Source organism: Mauremys mutica, chromosome 4 (genome assembly GCF_020497125.1).
Source record: "Mauremys mutica isolate MM-2020 ecotype Southern chromosome 4, ASM2049712v1, whole genome shotgun sequence".
Lineage (NCBI taxonomy): Eukaryota > Metazoa > Chordata > Testudines > Geoemydidae > Mauremys > Mauremys mutica.
Genome location: NC_059075.1, coordinates 41,001,235 through 41,026,675, shown reverse-complemented (window position 1 = coordinate 41,026,675; position 25,441 = coordinate 41,001,235). Strand labels below are relative to the sequence as shown.

Here is a 25,441-nt window from a genome sequence, read left to right as displayed (position 1 = left end):
TTAGGTTGTAAGATCTTCTGCAGGAGTCACAATTATCTTTATGTTTCATAAACCTGAGCACATTCTCAGAGCTCAACAATGCAATAAGCACCTAGTTCAGTATGGTTATTCCAGGGAGGTGCGGCCAGCAGTTTTTAGAGCACAAGTCTTGGAATTATTGGTGACCAGGTCAGGTAAGATGGGATGTGGAGCATATCAGAGTCACCTCCTAAGGCCTAGGAACTATAACACAGATAGAGAAGAAAGCTAAAAATATTGTTGATGATCATGTATTTGTTACAGCTATATTCATCCTTTTGTTGTACAACATGACTACCCTGAACTTCACAGAAGCTTCAGGCTAGAACTTAGCAACAGCCCCTACCATCTGTGCTAGAGGAGAACCACCCTCAGGCATTAGCCATGTAGGGTTTATATCAGGGGTCTCAAACACGTAGCCCGCAAGGTTATTTTCTGCAGCCCGCAAGCTCCTCGCGGCCCCCCGCCCTCCCCCAGCATTTACCTAGAGCGGCTCCGGCCTGCCTGCCTTCCCTGCCCCCGCACCGGGAAGTAGATGGAACCTGGGGGACAAGAGGCGGGGGGGGGGGGTGTTGATGTTGCTTCAGGCACTGCCCCCAGCAGCTCCCATTGGTCGCGGTTCCGCACTCCCGGCCAATGGGAGATGCTGGGTGCTGTGCCTGAAGCAACAGCAACACACACACCTCTGTGCCCCTGCTCCCCCACGTTCAAGCCACTTCCCGGAGAGCTGTGGGAGCAGGGTGGGCAGGCAGGCAGGGTGCCTGCCCTGCCCCCAGTGCGCACCTGGCCAGAGCCCACCCCCCGAAACCCTCCTGCAGTTGAACCCCCTGCCCTGAGCCCCTTGCCACATCCTGCACCCTGACCCCCTGCCACACTCCTCCTGCACCCCAATCCACTGCCCTGAGCTCCCTGCTGCACCCCGACCCCCTGCCATACCCTTCACCCTGACCCCCTGCCCTGAGCCCCGTGCTGCAGCCTGCACCCCAACCCCCTGCCCTGAACCCCCTGCTGCTCCTCGCACCCCTCCTGCACCCCAACCCCCTGCTCTGAGCCCCCGCCGCACCCCAACTGCACCCCAATCCCCTGCCCTGACCCCCTGCTGCACCCCTCATCCCTCCTGCACCCCACACCCCAACTCCCTGCCCTGAGCCCCTGCCACACCCCCCACGCCTCCTGCACCCCCTGGGGGCAGGGAGGGGGCGGAGTTGGGGTGGGGATTTCAGGAATGGGGGCAGGGAAGGGGTGGGGCAGGGGCAGGGCTTCATGGAAGGGGTAAGTGGGAGCAGGGCCGAGGGTGGCAGAGGGGAGGTGTCAGTAATGCAGCCCTTGGGCCAATGTACTAGTCCTCATGTGACCTTCGCGGTCATTTGAGTTTGAGACCCTGGCCTAGCTGCTAAGATTTAAGGATCCCAGTTGGACTCCCAGATCTTTAGCCACTGAGATTTGAGATGGTAAAACAGATTCCATGCCATCAACGTGCACAGCTCTGCATGGACCAAGGGGAACCTTAGTCTTGCCCGGGCAAGGAGCTGACAATCTAATCAGACAAACAAACTAATTCAAGCAAACAATGCACTTTGGGGAGCTGAAGGAGGAAGCAGCACTGGTTGGTGCAGAGGGTCTTTTACATTGATACAAACACCACTTGGCATTAACCAAAAATGGGAAGTTTGATACAAGTGTTGTAGAGAGAGGAGGATGCAAGATGCACTGGGGCAGGGATGGAGTTGCTGACATAAAGGTGCACTTTGCAGGCACTCTGATGATAGTAGTGGGTGTGAGGGTAGGGCAGAGCAACAAGCATGCGTCAGTCGGAGCTGGTTCATGGGAGCTTGATGAGCCGGTATTTCATGTTGCCAACTTCTTATTGCTGTTATCACAACTCTTGTAATATTTGGCATTTTCTCAAAAGTCCCGCTGTAAGCAAGTGAATGTGAGAATCCCAGATCTCCTCCTCCCACTCCCTCCCAGATGAGTAAATATCTAACCCTCATGGTGGCAAAGAAAAGCCTGATAATGTGACCCAAGTGCACTGTAAAGGTTAAGAAGGTGAATAAAAAGAACCAAACTTAAAATCATGAATGGGGGGGAGGGTTAAAGTCAATCTTATGACTTTGGGGGCCTGACTCAGGATCTCTGAACACTTTACTCCTGAGGGAATTCTGCACCAAAAAAAATAAAAATTCTGCAGGCAAATGTTATTTGTCAAATAAATGTGGAAGCTCCAGCATAGCATTGGGGAGCACAGGTCACTGGCTGCACAGAAGTAGGAGATCATTCTGCAGCTCTCCCCGTGACATGAACTCAGCAGTGAGGCTGCACCCAACCCCGACACAGTGCAAGGACCAAGCCTGCCTCAGAAACACCCCAAGGCCTTTCCCCTCCATACCAGATGCACCATGTGTGGGAAGGCAGGCTCAGCCCAGCAGGATCCAAGTGTGGAGGGGCTTAGTGTGGGGGGATCCAGGTGTGGGTTGAAAGGGTTCTGTGTGGGGCAATCTGGGTGCAGGTTGGGACTCGGTGGAATGGGGATCCGGGTGGCTCGTTGGGGTGGTCCACGTGCAGGGGAAGTGGGGCTCGGTGGGGTGGTTCTGGATGTGTGTGTGGGGGGGGTGAAGCTTGGCAGGAGGATCTAGGTATGAGGGGGTCTGGATGCAGGGGGGTTGGGTGGATGTGGGAGCAACTCCCCATAAAGTGATCACTCCCACTGCAGCTGAGGAGCAATGGGTGAGGAGTTTGCAGAGCTTCCTGAAGCCTGGGGAGAAAGCTGGGGGTGGGTCTGACCGGTCCCCAGATGCCACGCAGAGGAAAAGGAAATCCTGTCCTCCCCAGCCCAGCTGGGACTAGCAGCTGAGCCCAGCACAGGGTAGGAGCCACCAGCTGGGTCTTCCCTAGTCCCACCCCCTGCCCCACAGTGATTTACCTCTCTGCCGGCTGCCCTGGGCACCCAAAACATACTGCTGGAAAGGGTCGCATGACTGCTCTTGTGGCTTCCCTTTGCTTCCCTGTCAGAAAGCCATTTTTCTGAAAGGAAGCAAAGATATCTGCAGGGGACACGAATTCTGTGTATGCGCAGTGGTGCAGAATTCCGCCAGGAGTAACACTTGGGGTGGACAATACTGAGTACTTTTCCCTGGGGGCTGTCATGTTGTGGGGCAGAATGAGCTCTCATTTTTTAAAAAGAATTAAATTCTCCAGCCCTTATGATTGCAAAGGAAACCTTCAAAATGTGAAATGAATGTAAACCAATGCAGTAATCACTGCCCAAATCTGAAGGCAGCCTGAAGCAACAGATCTGAGAAAAGCATGATATGCCATGTTATTGCAATTTATGTTAACACTGAAGCCTAATGACAACTAGGTATATGTTAACAGTCTTAACTATTCCCTGGTTGATCAAAGCACACAGGAAAGAAGCAGGGCTCCCCATATTATGAAAATCTGCACAATGTACTATGAATGGCATTTCATTTTGATGTCATGAGTATATAGAGCTTGCATTGTCGGCAAAGGTTGGGAAAGTATCATCACTTTTCCCCCACCTCCATCTGACCCCTGCTAACAAGAGAACAGAATTGTAAGCAAGAGCGATGTTGGGAGAATCTTGCAGAGAGCCAGAAGTTGATGTTGCTGTAGAAGGAGAAATGAAGCCAGTGGAGGGATTTGAAAAGGGGAAAGAGGTAGTCAGAGCATCTAACTAAGTAGATTATTTTCTCAGCACTATTTTGGATAGACTGAAAGGTGGGGGCGGGGGGAGAAAGAGAGAAAGAGAAGCAAAAGAAAAGGAGGTTACAATAGTCAATGCAAGAGATGATCAGGTCCTCGATATGATCTGGAGCAGGGAGAATGAAAGGGGGCTCAAATTTGGAGATGTTGTAGGAGAAAGACAGGAGAGACACGGGAACACTGCTTATTGCTTTGCTGAAGCTTCTTTAAGATCTGGGGCACAATCCCCAGGACCATAGGAAGGGGTCATTTCAGGGAGGCTCCTTTCTGAAGATGTGGCCATTTCCTTCCCGGGCTGATAAACAAATACAGATTCATCAGATGCTCTTTGTGGAAGAAGCATCCTAAGCAATAGCAACAAGGCCCTGATTGTAACGGGAAGCCAGGTGACTTGCCCATAATCTCACCACAGTCACTCAGAGCAGTTTTATGGGCATAGCTTGGCCACAAATAAATTGAGGCTGGAAATTAGAAGGAGATTTCAAACTATCAGAGGAGTGAGGTTCTGTCCCAATCAGAGTCCTGGGGGCAAACAGAGTAGTTTTTAGATGGGGCTTGATAAATTTGTGAACAGGATTGTGAGAAAGTTTGCCTGCAAAAGCAGAGGTCTGGACTTGACTTAGGAGGCCACTTCAAGTTCCATGTTCCAAGCACACAGACAAAACAAAATTAAAACAGCCTAGTTACTGATATCTCTGAATAAGCCATGGAGCACAATCAGCACTCTCTCTTACATGTTTGCCAACTGACATGAAGGGCAGGGCTCAGGACAGTCCTAGTGGAAAACCACCATGACAGTTGACACTAATTAGCCCCCTCGGTGGAAGGCTCAGCACAGAGACCACTGCCTGAATGGGGTCTGGAGAATTAACTCCCATCCCTCCCCTAGTGGTGGTCCCTCCAGGCCAGGACAGAGGCTCAAAAGGGCAGTTTCCCTTGCCACAGAAGAGCTGGAACTAAGGGTGCTGCCGCACCCCCTGGGTTGAAGTGGTTTCCATCATATACAGGATTTACAGTTTGGTTCAATGGCTCTCAGCACCTCTACTATAGAAATTGTTCCAGTGCCCTGCCACTACTCATGCGATAGCAGAAACACCAGCCTCCAGCACTGTTACTTTGGCACCTTTAACCAGCACTACTACTTCCAGTTTTAATTCAAAAGCAAACACTTTTTCTTTGGCAACTGCTTATTTCTACCAAGCCCCCAGCTCAGAAAGATATGAATTTTCAGAGGGGTTGGAGGTGGGAGATGGGAAGAGCTCAAGGGGAGAGAACATTTGAAACTCGTAGATGACACATGCTCATGCAATTGCCAGCAGTGAGGTCTCAGGAGGAGTTTCACATGGCACTGGTCTCACCTGCATACAAAGCAGCCTCTCCCTTGCAGCTATTCTACTGTCAGAGGAGTTCCTTGCTACCACGGCACTGGAGGTGCTGTCACCACACGGAGGATCTGCAGGGGAGTTTATAATCAAAAAACAAAAACGTATTGCTTGTTCAAATCTTTAGTGAGCCTTCAAGCATGTCAAACCACCAAGGGAACCATCAAAGAGGTCAGGTGCACTCCGCAGGCTTTCACGGCCTTTGCGCCTACTGTGATGTCACCCAAACCCCTTGGCTTCATTTCTATTGTCTTAGAGCTCAGTCCTGCTGTAAAATCCTCTCAGGTTTCTGCAATGTATCAACCGGGGTAGGGCAGAGGTTCTGGGAGAGAACAGATCCATCACAGACACCAGTTTATACCATAATTAGGCAAGGGGAATTTCCAGTCAGTCTCACTGACCTCCATCAGGCAGGCAGATGGCCACTGTGCTCTGCAGGCTTGTTTTGTGCTTCAGACAAAAGCAATCTAATAGTAATCCATTCCTTTAGACTAATAATCATCTTTTCAGCCCCTTCAACCCAAGCATCTCAAATTGCTTTATAAACACTAACAACCCCTCTTGTGAAGATTCATCTATGTTTACCAGAAGGGGAAACTGAGGCACAAAAGCAGCAAAGAATCCTGTGGTACCTTATAGACTAACAGATGTTTTGCAGCATGAGCTTTCATGTCTTGCATCCGACGAAGTGGGGATTCACCCACGAAAGCTCATGCTGCAAAACGTCTGTTAGTCTATAAGGTGCCACAGGATTCTTTGCTGCTTTTACAGATCCAGACTAACACGGCAACCCCTCTGATATGAGGCACAAAAGTGACCTGCTCACAGTCACACAGTAAAGACGATGGAAGAACTAGGAATAACCCCAGTAAATCCTGACTTCCAGTCTTGTGCTCAGATCACCAAACCATCCTTTCTCCCCATCGAGGGCCTGGATCTGACTCCACTTTGCCCATTATGCTGTGACACTTAGTTTTCATCTTTGTTGCAGCAATTTTCAAGTAATTGAAACAATCCCCCTCCAGACTATTTCTCGTTTCAAATTCAACATCTGCAGGTCCTCATGAATAAAGCAGTTCTGATCACACTTTTCCAGGCTCTCAGCTCACCTTAGTGCCTGACTCCTGGGCTAGGTTCACCCCCTTTCTTCCCCCCGGCTCCCTGGTCTCTCTGTTATAGCTGAGCACTATGACAGCTGCCCTCCCTTTCCCCCACATCCTCAGGTGGCAAGAGAGCATATGAAATGTTCCTACGACTCATCCCTGCTCCCCCCTCAGGCACGGCTCAGTAGGCAAGGCCAATCACAAAGCCAGTTGCATAACAAGGCAAAGAGATGTAGCGGGGAATAATCTTGCACGTGAATGGTAAGGGCAACAGCTGCAGTGTTCTTTGCCTGCCATCATGCCTGTGGGGAGACACAGGGCAGTGATGATGACATTGAAGAGTTGAGCCACAGCAGGAGATTAAAATCAGAGCAAAAAAGAAAAAAGTGTCCATAAACTCTTTTGCTGCTCAATAGCCAGGAATTCTTCTCACAGGGCGCTGATGAGAAGAGAAGTTTATATAAACAAACAGCTGAGAACAATCCAAGGATGACAGCACATGACCCAGCCAGAGAATCCAAAGGGGACTGCGTGTAAAGCTGTTAGTTTCTTCAGGCACTGGGAAGGCAGCTGTCTGACCAGTTCAGCATTATCTCTAGACTCCAGACACACAACAAGCCTTAACGACATCATTATTCACCTCATGCCTCAGTCCTATGCTCTATCGCAGTCATAATCAATGATCTCTGCCCCTGCTATCAGAGCATGGCCTTTGAGAAAGTAACTACAACCATGGCTTTTTAAGCCTCCCTACCTCGAATCAGAAACAATCCCAACTCCCAGGGATTCCAGCTGCTTCCATCAGGGCTCAATTTGGCACTTAATTTCTTTCATCACCCGCTGGCCCAACCCAATTATTTCTCACTCAGAAAAAAGCTTGAGGAAAATTTTCTTTTCTCATGCACTTCCCAAAGGAACTTCCCTCAGTAGTTTCTCTTCTGAAATGAGTAAAAGATAGAAGCACTGATACAACCTTTCTTTGAAATGCTCATAGATCATCCTTTTTCTAATCCAAGTTCTGTCTCTATCCTCATCCTTTCTTCTTATTGCTGCCAAGGCATCTCTCTAAATCACCCAACGTATTTCAATTACATTTCAGGAGACTGGCTTTGCTCCACCTATCAAACAGATCGTATGTGACTGATAGCATCCATTCCTCTACTGTAGAGCTATGTCAATATGGCAACCCCTTTGCTTCAGTGCTAGGCTATTTGTTTTCTGAATTCAACCTTGAGTATTACTTCTAGGTACAGGATATCCCCTTCACTGTTTGAGTACTTTTTCACTTTGCCTGGTTCAGCCACCTCAGTTCCTGGCTCCAACAAGAACTACATGCTGCTACTTCATGGGAAGAGACGTCCCCAAACTCCAGAAACAAAAGACAGGAGGTTCAAAACATATTTATGTTCTGCTTTTGGAAAGAAGCAGGATGATGCACTCTTATCATATGAGCATGAAGTACAGTCCATTGGTAACTAAGAAAAATGTTAAACAGCATCTGCTAGGGATAAATATTTCTAATTTAGCAGAACCAGATAACTTGGACCTAAGAGTCCTAGAAGAGTTGGCTGAGGAGATCTCTGTTCATCTTACATTAATTTTTAATAAATCTTGGCATACTGAGGAAATTCCAGAAGACTGGAAGAGTGTCAATATGCTAATATTCAAAAAGAGCAAACAGAATGACCTGGGTAGTTATAGGCTGGTTAGCCTGATATCAGTCCTGCACAAAACAATGGAATAGTTGATATGAGATTCAATTAATAAAGAATTAAAAGGATGAGAACATAATTAATGCCAGCCAACATGGTTTATGGAAAATAGTGTGATAGATATGGCAATTTCCTGAACAAATCTTACTGAATTACTTTAAGTATCTTAGGAATTTATTGTTTTAAAAAAAGTATAATTGTGGCATTGTAAATAACTTCTATAAGGGAGAAAAAGACTGAAGTAAATCCTGGGAAGAGTTACAAGCTTTAACAGAGTCTTTTAAAACAAGATTGAACTTTTAGTTGAGTGGATTTTCTAAGAAATACTTGGAAGGAGAGGAATTCAAATTACCCACCTCCAAACACATCCTTTTGAAGCTATGCCTCAAGAAGATCAAACACCAAAACTGGATAAAAGAGTAACTCAGATTCATGGCTGTGCTTGTTCTGAGCCAAGGTAGCTATGAACTTGTAGCTACAAAATAAATAAATAAAAAACTTTGAGGGATTTGAAGGTCTGTTCACCTGCCAGAGCCCTTGTTGGAGTTTGGGTGACCTCTGTTAAGCTGGTTAGCACCTGTGTAGGTTTTTATTGTTTTGAATATTTACTCTGTAGTGCTTTCATCTTAAGAATAAATGTACTTGCTTAGAAAGCACTGTGTGGTAACTGAACTGTGGTGATTATGCTATTTATAGTCCAAAGAGAAAAGCAAAACAGGCCTGCTGAGACAGATTTGCTGGAGATTTCCAAGTGTAGGCAGGGAACTGTGTAGCCAGATAAGAAGAGAGAGAGCGATGCATGGGAGGAGACTCAAAATGCTTGGCTTGTTTAGCCTAACCAAAAGAAGGCTGAGGGGAGATATGATTGCTGTCTATAAATACATCAGAGGGATAAATACCTAGGAGGGAAAGGAGTTATTTTCAGTTAAGCGCCAATGTGAACACAAGAACAAATTTAGCTTTGAAATTAGAAGAAGGTTTCCAACCATCAGAGGAGTGAAGTTCTGGAATAGCCTTCCAAGGGGAGCAGTGGGGGCAAAAAACCTAACTGACTTCAAGACTAAGCTTGATAAATTTATGGAGGGGATGGTATGATGAGACTGCCTACAATGGCATTTAGCCTAACTGCGACTGCTAGCAGCAAATATCTCCAACTGTTAGAGATGGGACACTAGCTGGGGAGGGCTCTGAGTTACTACAGAGAATTCTTTCCCAGGTGTCTTTCTGGTGGGTCTTGCCCACATGCTCAGGGTCTAACTGATCGCCATCCTTGGGGTCAGGAAGGAATTTTCTTCTGGGTCAGATTGGCAGAGACCCTGGGGGTTTTCGCCTTCCTCTGCAGCATGGGACATGGATCACTTGCAGATTTAAACTAGTGTAAATGGTGGATTCTCTGTAACTTGAAGTCTTTAAACCAGGGGTGGGCAAACTTTTTGGCCCAAGGGCCACATCTGGGTGGGGAAATTGCATGCAGGGCCATGAATGTAGGGCTGGGGCACAGGGTTGGGGTGCAGGAGGTAGTGCGGGGTGTGGGAGGGGGTGTGGTGTGCAGGAAGGGGCTCAGGGCAAGGGGTTGGGGCACAGGAGGGGTGCGGGGTGTACGAGGAAGCTCAGGACAGGGGGTTGGGTGGGCAGGAGGGATGCGGCAGGGGGCTCAGGGCAGGGGCTTGGGGGTGCAGGAGGGGTTCAGGGTATGGGCTCTGGCCTGGCGTCACTTAGCTGGAGTGGCTCCAGGGTGGCAGCAGCGTGCAGTGGGGCTAAGACAGGCTCCCTCCCTGCCCTGGCCCTGCACCACTCCTGGATGCGGCTGGCACCATGTCCCTACAGCCCCTGGGGGAAGGGGGGACAGAGGGCTCTGCACGCTGCCCTTGCCTGTGGGTACCTCCCCTGAAACTCCCATTGGCCAACGGGAGCTCTGGGGGTGTGTGCCTGCAGGCGAGGGCAGCACACAGAGCCCTCTGCCCCCCACCCAACCACCCCGCCCTAGCGGCTGCAAGGACGTGGTGCCAGCCACTTCCAGGAGCAGTGTGGGTCCCGCGGTGCCAAGGGGTGGCAATCCACAGGCCGGATCCAAAGCCCTTATGGGCCGGATCCAGCCTGCAGGCTGTAGTTTGCCCACCCCCGCTTTAAACCATGATTTGAGGACTTCAGTGATTTAGCCAGAAGTTAGGGGTCTATTAAAGGAGTGGGCAGGTGAAGATCTGTGTCATGCAATGTGCAGGAAGTCAAGTCTAGATGGTCCCGTCTGACCTTAAAGTCTATGTCTCTGCCCAAGAGAGGTGACGGTTGGAGAGCCAGAAGCCTAAGAGTGGATGCACTTGATGGACCACAAGGGGAAAAATACAGGTTCAGTTGCCCTGAACTGTGATGTATAGGTCTTGTCAAAAAAACCTGATTTCATTTTTTTTATATGATCACAAATTTGGTTGATAAAGATAACTATGTAGATGTAATAGACATACTTTTGTAAGGCTTTTGATTTAGTATGAGGCTATATTCTGATGAAAAAAATGACCACTACATAAAATCAATAAAGTTAAATGGATTGAGAACTGACAGATCTTGTTAATTAATTGTCAATGGGTCAGGAGGTTGTAGTGGGGTTCTAGGCTTGATGAAATTCAATATTTTTTATCAATGATCTGTGAGTAAATATAAAATCAGTGCTGATAAACTTTGTGGATGACATCAAAATTGATGGAGTGGTAAATAATGAGGAGGACAGGGCAGTCATGTAGTGATCTGGATATCTTGGTAGACTGGGCCCACTGAAACAAAATGTGTTTGAATACAGCCAAATGTAAAGTCACACATCTAGGAATAAAGAATGCAGAAAGTACCTACAGAATGGGGGGATGTATCCTGGAAAGCAGTGACTCTGCAAAGGACTTAGGGGTGATAGCAGACGGACAACTGTTGCTATTGCTGTGGCAAAAAGGGCAATGTGATCCTTGGATGTATAAACAAAGGAGTGGTCAGCAATCCCTTGGAGTTCAAGGATGATTGTCTTCCCACAAAATGGGAGTAGTGTGTGTAGGAGCAGGGAGTTGATTTTATTTTTGTATATGGCTGTAAGAGATTGGGGTCTGTCTCTAGGGCCATCTTCCGGCTAGACCCTGGCTTGCTCTTGCTGAGCCAGCGCCCTCCCTGGGAGAATTCTGCCTGGAACCTTCCCACAGAGTCCAGGGAAGGTCGTTTCCATCAGGGGCAGTTGTTGTGGTTTTCTTTTTTATTTCAGTCTCCTCAGCAAACAAGATCAAAACTTCCCCTAAATTCCTGGTTTACCTCAGAGCCTTTTGATAATAGGACTTTGATAATAGTCTCTCTTCTGTCCATTTTTGTTTTTGCGAGTTGTTCCTCCCAGAGTAGCTCCATCTTCTGGCAGGTATTGTTGTCTCCATGTCCTGCTCCTCCTTTTGTGAGAATCAGCCAGTTAAGATGCAAGTCTTCTCCAAGGTACAGTGGGCAGGGCTAATCAGCCAGCCAGCCAGCTGCTGACCTCTGACCTCAGTCAAATAGTATTCTTTACCTTCACAATGGCACTGGTGACACCAATACTGGAATACTGCATACAGTTCTGGTGTCGGTGTCCATATTTTTAAAAGGATGTTGAAAAATTGGAGAGGGTGCAAAAAAGAGCCACACATACACAAAATGATTTGAGGGCTGGACAAAATGCCTTACAGTGAGAAACATCTGTTTAGCTTATCAAAAAGAAGACTGAGAGGTGACTTGATGACAGTGTCTATGTACCTTTCACGGGGAGGAAGACTGGATACCAGAGAGCTCTTTAATCTACCAGGGAAAAGCATAATAGGAACCAAGAGCTGGAAGCTGAAGCCAGGCAAACTGAAAGTGGAAATAAGGCATACATTTTCAATAGTGAGGTTGATTAACCATGGAACAAACTACCCAGGGAAGTGGTGGATTTTCCAGCTCTTGAGGTCTTCAAATCAAGATGTCACTCTTGATTATATGCTTTAGCCAAACACAAGTTATTGGGTTCAATACAGGGATAACTGACTGAAATACAGTGGTCTGTGCTATACAGGAGATCAGACTAGATGATCTAATGGTGCCTTCTGGCCTTAAAGATGTATGAATCCACCATTTTCTATCTCCCTCCTCACCCCCCAAACTGCAGCCATCATCTCTGTCCTCCACTCAAATTTCATATACCTACTTACTGTCAAAATAGCAGCTGTTTGACTTGTCCAACTATTTTTTGCCTCCTACATTTCACAAGCCTGTAAATCTCCCTCTTGCCCCTCTCCATACTGCCATCAGCCACCTTCTGAAGGAAATCCTCAAACGTTATTATTCTTAGTATTACTGGAGTCCATTGCTAAGTAGTGTAGAGATGCCTTCTCTTTCTCTCATTCTCACAACTCTAATTCCCCAAATCTTCCCAACGTCAGCCATTTATCTTATTTGTATCCAGGAAACACATCAGCCACTTCCAACCACTAAAGTCTTTGCTCCTCTCTTAAGCTTTGGAATCCCTTAATAAATCTCTTTCCCAGTCTTCAATATTATACCATATATAAAAAGAATACAGTGAATATGAGCTTAACATTCAGTTTAGAAATAAGAATGATTAAAATATTCTTTATCTGGCCCACCCAATTCCTAAAGCTCAGTCATTTGAATGCAGTCCAAAATAAAAATTATATCAGGCTGGATATTTCAATATGAAACCATTAAGAATTTCCCTTTTCATTACACTCAAACTTTGCCAGACATCAGTATTGCTATAATGGATCAGATCAGGCCAGTATCGGATCCCTCAGAAAAAGGTGTAAGAACACCGCAGTAGGCAGATGTGGGATAATCCATACCCCATATTACATCTAGGTCTAATCTCTAGTAGTTAGCCATTGGCTTAAACCCTGATAGTCTGAGAGTTTGGTGCTCATGAAAATGAGAATTCAGCATAGACCCAGGGCTAGAAAAGGCTATTTGACTTGTACAACTATTTGAACTAGGGGCTAGGCTAAGCAAACTTCTTCCACACAGATCTGCCATTGCACTTCAGACCTGCCAGGTAACACAGAACAGCTACAGCAGGCCCTTCATGTCTGGAAGACCTTTTGTATTCTACTTTTTAAAATTTTACATGTTGATCTACATCAATCTATCTGCAGGTGTGTGTGCATGCACTCACGCGTGCGCGCACACACACTTACTTAATATAGGTTAGTTATATATGATAGAGAAGAGGGAAATATAAAAATAAAACTCTGTTACCCAGCAAAAAGTTCCCCAACTCTTTCTGGAGGTTGGCTACTGGTATACACAAAAACTAATAGTCCCTGATCTTAGTAAATTCCAGAGAGACATCCAGTTTTTCCTTCAGCTATACTACTGCTGTTTTGTTCTATCATGTCAGTTGGAAGTCCACTCTACCTGGTAACTACTCTCTTTGTAAAATAAGCTCTCCTTCAAGCTCTACTTCTCTTACACGTGTTCCGTCCGCTTACCCCACAATTCCTAGTGGTGGTCTATTGCACACCCTCAACTAGAGCCTCAGGTTTGGTTTTAATACAACATTTGATACACTAAATCACTGAATCAACCAACACCCACTCAATTAAGGAATTGGGTTAACAGAAAAGGTGAAACATCCCTCTTTTAGAAGTCACATGATAGATTTACATTTAGGTGCCATAGGAACACTAACATTTTGATACATCTGTTTCTCCCATACCATTTATCATAGAATCATAGACTTTAAGGTCAGAAGGGGCCATTATGATCATCTAGTCTGACCTCCTGCACAACGCAGGCCACAGAATCTCACCCACCCACTCCTGTATCAAACCTGTGTCTGAGCCATTGAAGTCTTCAAATCATGGTTTAAAAACTTCCAAGGTGCAGAGAACCTTCCAGCAAGTGACCCGTGCCCCACACTGCAGAGGAAGGTGAAAAACCTCCAGGGCCTCTGCCAATCTGCCTCTGCCAATTACTTCCCAACCCCAAATATGGCGATCAGTTAAACCCTGAGCATGTGGGCAGGACTCACCAGTCAGCACCAGGAAAGAATTCTCTCTAGCAACTCAGATCCCACCCCATCTAACATCCCATCACAGACCATTGGGCATATTTACCTGCTAATAATCAAAGATCAATTAACTGCCAAAATTAGGCTATCCCATCATACCTTCCCCTCCATAAACTTATCAAGCTTAGTCTTGAAGCCAGATATGTCTTTTGCCCCCACTACTCCCCTTGGGAGGCTGTTCCAGAACTTCACTCCTCTATTGGTTAGAAACCTTCATCTAATTTCAAGTCTAAACTTTCTGATAGCCAGTTTATATCTATTTGTTCTTGTGTCCACATTGGTACTGAGCTTAAATAATTCCTCTCCCTCCCTGGTATTTATTCCTCTGATATATTTATAGAGAGCAATCATATCTCCCCTCAGCCTTCTTTTGGTTAGACTAAACAAGCCAAGCTCTTTGAGTATCCTTTCAAATGACAGGTTTTCCATTCCTCTGATCATCCTAGTATCTTGTTACTCCATGCTGTCCTCTTTATTATGAGCTTTCTTCAAGTAAGATGATGCAGCTTGGACACCTCTCTAAATGTGCAGTAACTTGCACTTTATCAAGTTATAGCACAACATTCATGGATGTCTGTAATGTACTACTGATATAAGCTTTTACATCTTTTTACTGCTATGACATGTGAGGTAGGCATTATGCTGCTATTCCAGTCTTGGAGGCTCCAGTCCTGATCTACAACATCTCGTGTTACTGTAGTCTAGGAGTTGTAAGGTCCACCAGGTCTCAAACTCAGGCCCACAGAGCTGCCAGGTAGCAAGCACCTCCATGCTGCCACCCAGCAGCAGATATAACCAGCCTGCACTCCACAACCCATCACCCACTGTGGACACACCATGGAAAGTCCTGCCTCAAAGGGTCTGGCAGGGCAGCAGCCTCATGGCTCTTGATTATATAAACCCAAGCAGCATTCCAGGAAGCATCCATGCAACAGCATGGATCTCCAGGAGCTGCTATGACCATTTGTGCGCTTTGCTTTTGAACTCCTGGCTTTGACCTCGCCTCAATTTGATTCTTACTTATCTCCTCACCCAAACCCTGAAGCCTGACTTGGACTCCAATTATCGGTATCGATCCTGACCTGGAACTTGACTACGAACTCCTCTGCTTCGCTCTGCCTCAGGATTGACCCTATTCTGACCCTTTGCCCTGACTGCCCATGTCAAAATCCTGACATGGGCCTGTCCCATTGCATGGCCTGCATTTATAATGAATTTTGTATTGGTTTTTGTAACATGGACCAATACCCACTAGGAACAAGGTTTAATCATTAGGCATATCTGACTCCCTGCTAGAACAGATCATGTGCCTGAGCTCTGCCGAGAGACTCATAGGTAACCAATCAGGAATCTGAAGGCTACACCAAATTGGCATAACAAAGCATATTATACATATTACAACTGGTCTCATCTTTTACATGAAGGTATGGTCTATTAGCAAGTGTTAGCAAGCAATGCTTCATCTTCATCCAAATGGCTCTTCTTCGTTTCCATGGGCACCGTACTTACACATATTCACCACTTAGACTGAGGTGAACAAACGCCTGCTGGGCCTTGTAGTCCTTCTGTATTAAAACTGAGGGTGGACATAGGTTGCATTGCAGAACACCAGGGCTCCACTGCAACTGGTCTAGCCCCTATTTTGTGACAGACTCATTTAAACTTCATGCCACAGCTTTACATCTGTGTAAGGGGGGGAATAAAATACAGAAGTGAAAAGAACAAGACATTTGAAAGAAGAGTTATTTATTACAAAACTAAAGTCCAAATTCTACTGCTGATTTTCTGTGAATTCCTTTACAAAATGATTTTTAGTTCAAGGAAGCTCTCTCCCAGCCATTTAATACACTGTGTTTAGTATACCATGCTGCTCTGCAATTGAAGATAATTAGGAGTCAGCAGTCAAATAATACATGTATAGAGACATACACAAAAACAACAAAATACATTAATATTAGCAGCATTAGTAAGGTTCATAATGCAGAAGGATAGGGTCACAAAAGAAGCCCATCATCACTTTATCTCCAAACTTCTGTTCAGTTTTGGGTAAATTTTCCAGGATAGAGCCTAGATCACTCCCTTAATATGACAGGATAAACCTGCCTGCCTAACTTTTAGGAGTCTACATAAATGAAATAGCAATAGCAGCTTCAGCACTAATATCCCCCCTTAAGCTCCCTCCAAAATAGTATGTGCAACAGTCAGTAGCCCTTGACCCCCAAACACAGAGTATGACGTGTATTTCAGAAATAAAGTAACACAGGGACAGCCATACGGTTTGGCTTACTGCCATGGAGACAGATCCAGTTCGGTCCTGGTTTCTTGCTTTTCAAGGTTGTTTAAAGGGGCTGGGCATCGTTGGAGATAGGAGATAATGATGCTATCTTTCCCCCCTCAAGGAGAAGGGGCCTTATGATGCTCTAACACTCCTCAGCTCCCTCCCCACCATGACATACACCTGACCAGTAAGGAGGGGTCATTTGCTCTGAAGGGGGAAGTCCCATCCAGGTGCCCCAGCTGATGATACAGGGCCACCATGGAAGGATGCTCAGGGTCCAGCAGGGACATAAGAGAAGAAAAGAAGGGGTATTCTAACGGTGCATAGCACATAGCTCATGTACAGTGCTCTGTTATTGGTCTCTGGTTATTGCATCCAGAGACCAAGTCACATGGGCATGACCCTTGGAAGGGAAGCCACCAGGCCTGGCAACATTTGAGAGCTATGAATAGGAACATTTTGGAAGAAAACAGGCACACCTTTCATCTCCCCTGAAACACACTGGATGAGACTCCCAGAGGCACAAAGAAGAGACAGTTGGCAGGAGTCCCACCCTTTGAACTCTCTCTGCTGATGCTGTTAAAGAAGTCAGTTATTATAGCTTTCTACTACAAGACCTTTGCCATGAGTGCATTTGACAGGTATTCTGTTCCTTGAGGACATGGCAGCTCAGCTCAACTCTGGTCCAGGCTCTTCTGGAAACTGGATGCACATCCAAAGGGCTCAGTGATTAGTGGACCAGCCTAGAAAGGAGTACAGGACTTTGGGAGGGGGGGAGGGCAGAAGGGGATCATATTAATTTGTTCTGAACGTCAGTAAAACAAACCCATTCAATTAAGACTTCAAAAGAAATTCTCTGCAGATCCGACTGATGCTGGCTTTCCTGCTAGCGGATAAGGGGATAGGTGCATCACATAGTGATGATGAGCTGCAGATGTGTTTATTTGCGAGTCTTCCATGACTGCCCCAGCAAAGGCACTTTCAGGACCACAGCTCTGTCCCACAGACACGAGCTCCTAGCTCTGTGGAATGAACTCAGTTATTGCTGCTGGAATGAGCATGCTTGCCCCTACAGTGATTGCCAACAGAACCTCCGTTCAGGTGAATGGAATGCCTAAAATAAGCTGGATATGCTGAATTCAAGTCCTTCTTTGTATCCTCCAAAGACTGGAGAAGTGAAAACACAGTTTTACAGTATAAATCTGAAGAAAGGGCAGGAATGGGAATTTTGAAGCCCGCAGATGTTTGTATTTTGGCTCCACGGATTGAGTTTGATGACATCCCCAACAATAATGGATGACTGCCTAGGAAACCTCATAGGGAGCAGCTGCTCCAGACAGCATCTTCTGGCCTGTGAAAGCACCACTAACTGTTTCCACGTGACTGGGGAAGGGGACAAATGAGTTGTCCTCAAGATGAACCAGCACTCATTCCTCAGTCAGGAATGCCAGACTGAACTGAACTAGTGTTTATCAAGACCTAGAACACAAGCAGAAAGTCTACAGATGATCTCGTGGAGACCTCTGACCAAACAGAGGCAGTGTAGAGTGACAGCTCCCTCTTCGAGAAGGCAAGGGTCAGTATCACTGAACACTGCTTCAAATCTGCACAGCTCTGGAAAGTGTGTCCAAGCTTAAAAGCTGCTGCAATGCCAGTAGAGGCAGCACAAATGAATAGATTTGGTAGTGCTCACAAACACAGAGACACTGTTGTTTTGTTCTCAGTGATGGCCTGGTGAATTTTTTCAAGAAATAGATATTTAGGGTCAGATCCTCAGCTGGGGTAAGACAGCGTAGCTCTGCTGAAGACAAGGGAACAACATCAATTTGCACCAGCTGAGGACCTGGCTCTTAGAATTCAAAGGATGAACCCCCAGGCTATACCCATTTTAAAAAGTTGGTTATTAATGTCTGAGTGCAGGCCTTTTAACACCCTAACTCAAGAGTGTGATCACAGGCTGTTCATTATTGTGGGACAACTAGATTTTTTTTTGGTGTGTCCCCGCATGTGGACAGTGGGATGCACAGGGGCCAAGAAGTGGGTTAGCTCTTGTGCCCATCAGAAACTTCCAGTGTGAAGCATCCAAACTCCCAGCACCAAAGACAAGTAGCCTCTTGTTTGTACCGACACTGAAGCTGACCTGGGCACAAAAAGCTGGAAGGGAGACTGAGTTAGGTGGTGTTTTCAGGTAGCCAACCCAAGCTCCCCCAAAATCCGAAGCAGGCCTATTACTGCAACAGAAGAGACAGGAACAATGACCAAGGAGAAGCCCAGCTTTCTCATGTTACCCCTGAAGTTCTTACTGCTCCACCTCCTCAGTAACAGAGGTTGCTAAATCAACATTTTGACTTAGCTAAAAGGTCTTATGATGGCAAAGATGTGTGAACCACCTATATAGGTACCTACTGATTTCTTTCTTCTCAGTAGCAAGGGACTGGTTTGCTGCCATTCATGTCTATATCACTGCTGGGTCCTCAGTTCCTGAGGGTATCCTGCATCTCAATTCACCCTTTACATGAGCCCCTGGCACTTCCTCCCACTGGCAGTGGGACTTCTGCAGGAAAAAATCTACTCTCATGACATCACAGCATTAAGCTGATGTTCTTACTTGCAGTGTAAGATACCCAACAACATTATTAAAAATGAGGCAGTGTAATGCCTGCCTGTCATATTGCCACCTGTTTATAATCCGTTGCTGTTTTTCCACATGTCAAACTAAGCAGGATTTGGTGATGTTTTCAACCCTTTCCCTCATCCTTCTTTCCTACATATCATCTCTGAGCAGCCTTGGCGAAGCCAGAGGGGAGCACTTCCTACCACAGTAAATAGAAAGAGATCATCAAACCCAGCAGTTAATTACAGTAATGACCCCCCACCATGGACTGTCAGCAGGGGATTAACTCAAAACCTTTAGTATCAAAAGCAAAGGCCTATACCACTTGAGCTGGTACCAGTAGTAGGCTCCTATCTTGTATGTGGACCAGCCTCTAGAGGCGGATATGACATACTGAGCCAGCATGTTACAATAGCAAGCAGCTGCCTAACTGAACATTCCTACATTTCCTCTATTAAAGTGACAGCAGGTCTGAACTGAGCCTCAGCCCAGCATACAGCACAGTTATCCAGCCTGGTCTGGGGATGTTAGCACAATCTCCATGCCAACAGCCTTTTGTGTTACAGATAACCCATTGGAATCCATGGAGAGTGGCAAGGGAGTATAGCAGAACTCATCTTTAAAACTCAGACATACTCACCTGTCACTGATACTCACCCAATACATATTCAGGAGCAGGGTTGAGAGGCAAAGCAGAGAATCTGAAATGAAGGGCTTGATCATCTTGATACATATGCAAAATTGCCTCACAAACCTTGCTCCCTCAAAGGACACACACAGCTGGGACTCAAGGCAGTTTGTTTTGGATGCTACAGGGCAGTAATAGTGAACTGAGGGGAAAAGAAAGGACCTTAGGGGAGAGAAGTGGAACAAAAGGAACATTTGGAGGAAGGAAGGAAGGAATTGATACCTCATTAAAAAGCTTCCCCACACCTGTTTGAGGACCAGGACCCTTCCCACCCACCCCCACTGCCTGGGAAGGGATGGATTCAGCATCAGAGAGCTCTTAACCAGACAAGCAAAGGGTTTTTGTTCTGGTTTCTCTCCCTCCCTCCACTCCCCCATTCTCATTTGCCTGGCAGTTTATCATAGTAACAAGAAGTGCAGTTTCCAGTTAGAAGAAACCTGCCTTCAGCAGAGGAATATTAGTGGTTAAATACCCCAGAACTAGCAGCAGGCATTGCAGATTCCAGTGACAGCTGAGCCTTAGCTTCCTCACACAACGCAGAGTTACTGGCAGTAGAACTGCTGGTATCAAAGGATGAATGACAGCTGTCAGCAAGGGCTCCCTATCTGTGCATCCCCAAAGAGGCTGGCCCTTACATCAAAGAACCCAAGACAAGCAATAAAAGAAACCTGCTGCTCTCACTGTAATTATCTTTGGAGCGTCTTAGCATCTTGTGGCAGAATTGCAAGACTGATGAACTGGAACTGTCTGGCTCTGAGCTGTCATGAGGTTTGCCAGGTAGCTACACAGTGATTATTATAAGTGGTTACAGGTGGCCTGAACACAAGGTGATATGCAAGGATAAACCATCTCCACTTCTTCTGTTTGCAAAGGGCCTGGGAGACAGGCAAGGCACGATGGCTTATGGAGGGTTCAAGCCACTGAGAGACTTTCAGTTCAGCCAGGTACTAGAAACACAGCATCAGATCAGTGAAATGCAAATGGCTAGGACAGGGGGTTCCCAGACATTTTCCAAAATATATATAAAACACCACCAATAAAAGTTATTAAATATGAAAAGATCCTTAATATCTCAGGACACTGTGCTTTCTACAGTCGGTTCTTTCCTGCAATCAAGTGATTTTCATATGAACAGAGACAGACAGACAGACGTGTGCAACCTCACCCTCCAACGGATATAAACACATACATCCTCCAGATCACACCAGTGTGGCTGCTGGACAGGCCAAAGCAAGGCCAAACTATGACTGTAAAAAATTCTAAGACACATTGTGTGGAGGACCCAGGTCTTCTTTCTGAGCAGTATCTGGCCTCAGAAATAGAATCTGCTAGACCTATGGCTGGAGTCTTACTCAGAGGGTCTTTCTTGTGGTCAACCTCTGCCAAGGCTCAGACTGTGCAAACCAGTGATGAGACAAAGGGCTGCTATGGGGAGCAGATTCCGCGGAGTTCTCCAGAGTAGTGCTTCAAAGTGCCCAAGAGTCAGCTTGACCCTTGATAGTTCTTGTGTTTCTTATTCCCTTGTTCCAGGCTGCCTCCTGCCGGCTCTAGAACTCCCATGATTCCAGCCACCTGAGCCCTGCCATTGGGCTGTTGGGATCTGAAGCCATAGGTCCCACCATCCCATAGGACAGAGGATGGAAGAGGTAGAAGCTGTGGAGAGGATCAAAACACCTGTCAAGGTCTGATTAACTGCACAGTGCTCAGAACTAGGGTCACAGAAACAGCTGAGTCATGTGGATGACCTATGGGAGCTTTACATTTGGGCTGCTCTAGATTCCATTTGGGGCCCTCTCCCTCCCACTCACAACATTAATACAGCCGGGTATGTGGCCTTACCATGGGTGGGGTGGGATTGGGAAGCCTATAAACATGTTTAATCAATACATTTTTAAAGTATAGCATAGACCGATGGTCTGGCACCATGTGGGGTGGGGATCAGAGTCTGTATCTGCTAAGCTGTGGGGAAGAAGGGAGCCAATCCAGCTGACAGCATTTGTACCCACTGAGCTCTGGGGTTAAACAAAGAGACTCCCTGTAATGAAAAGGTTTCTGCGAAGTCATTACCAGGAGATGGACAAAAGCTGTATCTGGTTCATATGAAGGGTTCAGGGCTGAGTTTGTTGCTATCCGAGAATTTAGCAGAGGACAAAAAAGGGGAAAGGAGTTGGGAGAGTTAAAAGTTTAAAAACAACACGTGTCAAGGAGCCAACACTTCCACTGAGACAACAGATGTTGTTTTACATGGAGGAGCAGCTCAGTTTCTGGCTCTCACCTGTACACAATGAGCAGCATCAGTGCCAGCGTCCCATATGTATACACCCTCTTCCCCACGGAGCAGGACAGGCACCCAGCACAAAACTTCAGCAACGTGTCCCATGTAATTCCTAGGAGAAGAAAATACAATTCATAACTAGAGGCACCATGTCAGAAGCCAGGAGAGAGATGCAGGTTATATTTGCTACATTCAGTCACAAACAAATGCTGATAAAGCTCTATATGAACAAAGGACCAATTCTGTTTTTAAAGTCTGATCTCTTATCAACCCTTAGCACAAGAAGTGAAGCTTTCTATCAGTAGAGATTTGGTTTTCCCAACATTCCCACTGGAATAATATACTTTACATTAGTCCTGACAGCTAGAGGTATCAGACCACAAAATTACATAATTCCAATTACTATCTTGCTTCTTCTGTCTCCTCCATTTCAAGTGCAACATGATTTTAGTAGCTGAAGGCTCATGTACTACCAGGGTCCAAGATTAATGCTTTATACCATTTGAGAACAGGGACTTCCAGTTTACATAGCCATAAAACTTTATTTCTTAGTGGTCTGAAGACAGTGATTACTAAAAATCATGTTGGAATTTAAATGGATTATTTTAATATATCGTTTGTATTACAGTAGTATCTAGAGATCCCAACTGATATCAAGGCCCCATTACAAAGCACTATACAAAAACATAGTAAGAGACAGTCCCTATCCTGAAGAACTCTAAACAGACAAGATACAGAACAGAAAGGGAACTAACAGAGTCAAGGGGAGGTGAAATGACTCACCCACGTCACATAGCAAGAAAGTGGCAAAGCAGGGAAAAGAAGCCAGGTCTCCTAAATCCCAGTCCCATGCCCTATCCACTAGCGCTATAGCCTCTCTGAGGTCAAATCAAGATGGTAATCCAAATGACACAATTGTATAGGATTCGCTGTCTTAAGCAACTAGGGCTAAAAACACTTTTGAACCAGTGTTTCCAAGCACTAGCCCTGAACCAGAGATCCGAAAGAAAAAAGAAATTGATTTCTTAGTTATGTCACTTTAAAAATACCCCTTCCAACTCTGCTCGCCTCCTATTCCCCTCTGCCTTCAAAGTCTCTGCTTTGCAGTATTTACCTGTCAACATGCTAGAGAAAAGCATGGCAGGAAAGTAATGATGAAAGTAGAGGACTCTGCCCATCATGAAGAAAGGGAGGTAATGGAGGAGCCAGCCCAGCATGATCTTCCCTCCACTATGTAGCAAGACTTCAGAGAGCTCTGAAACACAAACACACATTCCGGAGATAAAACTTTACAACCCTGGCTACCCTTTCAAACCTCAACACCAAGGAGGCAGAGTGTGAACACCAGTAAGATTGGTAAGCACAGACTTAGCAGGTCTATGTTCCAAGTGTTGGGGGGAGGGATAGCTCAGTGGTTTGAGCATTGGATTTAGCAGTGTGTGTTCAATCCTTGAGGGGGCCATTTAGGGATCTGGGGCAAAAATCTGTCTAATTTAGTTGGGGATTGGTCCTACTTTGAACAGGGGGTTGGACTAGATGACCTCCTGAGGTCCCTTCCAACCCTGATATTCTGTGATCCAATCAAACCCCGCACTCCTCCCCATATTAAACCAGCCTTGGGTGAAACTCAGGGAGCTTATCACTGAAACTGAAAAAAGAAAAAAAGAATGATCTGCTGCTGATAAAGCACCCCCACCTCTGGAATGTCCCTAACAAGAATTATAACCACCACAGTTGTAAAGCAGAGACACCCAGGCACTGGAAAGTTTTAGGTACAGAGGGAGACTCAACAAATGGTATAAGATAAGTTCTGACCCACAAATTTATGCTGACCACCTGCACAAACAGAAAAGGTCACAAATAAGTTACAATTTGGACATGAAAGATAAAATGTAAAAAACTTGGACAGGAAGGAGGACACACAGGGGCCAGTGTGTAATTGGTTACAATTTTTGTTATGTGGGGGTGTGGGATAATGTGATAGGCTTATTAAATTTGAAGGAGATAGCTAGTTTTACCTATATAACATAAATGAAAATCAATACTCTTTGGGAATCAACTCTGTGCTGGCAGGAAGACCAGCAGGCGACTCAAACGCTGCTTGGGCTAATGAGGGAGCAACTCTGTACTGTAGTACAACAAGAAGCTGCAAAACATCGAATCCTCTGCATGACTGTGACATGCAGAGGCATCGCTGGCAACCCCCAGACGAGTGGATCCTGACTGGCCATCAGGTGAAATTTGTCTATATATTGGGAGTGGTGAGTATAATAGATTTACTTAGTATATGTATTCTCTGGGTCTTGCTAACAAATAGATGTTTAGAGCACAGTTGGGTAAGGCTCTTTCGCTGGGAAAAGATCCTCAGACCCGTAGAGCTCTTGGCCTCGTGAGTAAAGGTGGGTACTTAAACTGACCAGGTTTCTCCCTGAGCTGCATGGGTAAGAGTAGGTGCCTTATGCCCCGAACCCTTGGAAGGGAAAGGGTGGGAGTGCCTAAATTGACTGGGTGATGCCTTGAGCTCTCAGTAGGGTATAGGCAGGGTGCCCCAGATTGTGCAGGTAACACAAGATTATCCACAATATCCCACCTGCATTATTCATACAGAAAATGAATCACACAGAAATACCTACCAATAGCATCTTCCTCAATGAATAGATACTGGAAAAGCCATACAAGACGGACCTGCAGAAGACCTGGTCACAGACCTGGCTGGTCTTGCTAACATGGGGTCCTGTAAAGACTAATCCTGCCGTGGCACAGGACAATGGACTAGATGAGGCTTAACAGGTCTTTTCAATCTCTGATTTCTAGGATTCTCTCTGGACAGCCATCCCTGATCCTCACTGTCAGCCCATTCCCTGGAAAGGAATGTGGTCTAGTATTTAGAACCAGAGGAACAGGGGCAGGAGATCTGAATCCTATTTCCAGCTCAGACAATAACTCACTATAGGTATGTCTACACTGCGATAAAAAACGTGAAGTACCGAGTCTCTGAGCCCGGGCCAGCTGACTTGGGCTTTCAGGACTTGGGCTGCAGGGCTAAAAACTGCAGTGTAGACATTTGGGCTCAGGCTGGATCTTGGGCCTGGTCTACACTAGGACTTTAAATCGAATTTAGCAGCGTTAATTCGAACTAACCGCTCAACCGTCCACACCAGGAAGCCATTTAATTCAAACTAGAGGGCTCTTTAGTTCGAATTCGGTACTCCACCCCGACAGGTGGAGTAACGCTAAATTCGACATGGCTAGCTCGAATTAGGCTAGGTGTGGATGCAAATCGAACTTAGTAGCTCCGGGAGCTATCCCACAGTGCACCACTCTGTTGACGCTCTGGACAGCAGTCCGAGCTTGGATTCTCTGACCAGCCACACAGGAAATGACCCGGGAAAATTTGAATTCCTTTTCCTGTCTGGGCACTTTGAATCTGACGTCCTGGCTGGACATCGGGGCGAGCTCCGCAGCACCTGCAACGATGCAGAGCTCTCCAGCAGAGGAGTCCGGCCAATCCAAGAATAGAAAGAGGTCCCCAGCATGGACAGACCGGGAAGTCCTGGATCTGATCGGTGTGTGGGGCGAGGAGT

General features: G+C 46.2%; 1 protein-coding gene across 3 annotated transcripts in view; it reads right to left on the bottom strand.

Annotated features, from left to right (window-relative positions):
* Window positions 1-21,050: 21,050 nt before the first annotated feature.
* Window positions 21,051-25,441, bottom strand: part of POMT2 (protein O-mannosyltransferase 2) — a 42,728-nt gene continuing 38,337 nt past the window's right edge. For all 3 annotated transcript variants that reach the window (XM_045012582.1, XM_045012583.1, XM_045012584.1), the window contains exons 19-21: window positions 22,972-23,112; window positions 21,858-21,969; window positions 21,051-21,235 (exon numbers count right to left, since the gene is read on the bottom strand). In XM_045012582.1, the coding sequence (XP_044868517.1) occupies window positions 21,130-21,235; window positions 21,858-21,969; window positions 22,972-23,112 (359 nt within the window). In that variant the 3' untranslated portion in view covers window positions 21,051-21,129. The remainder of the gene's footprint in view (window positions 21,236-21,857; window positions 21,970-22,971; window positions 23,113-25,441) is intronic.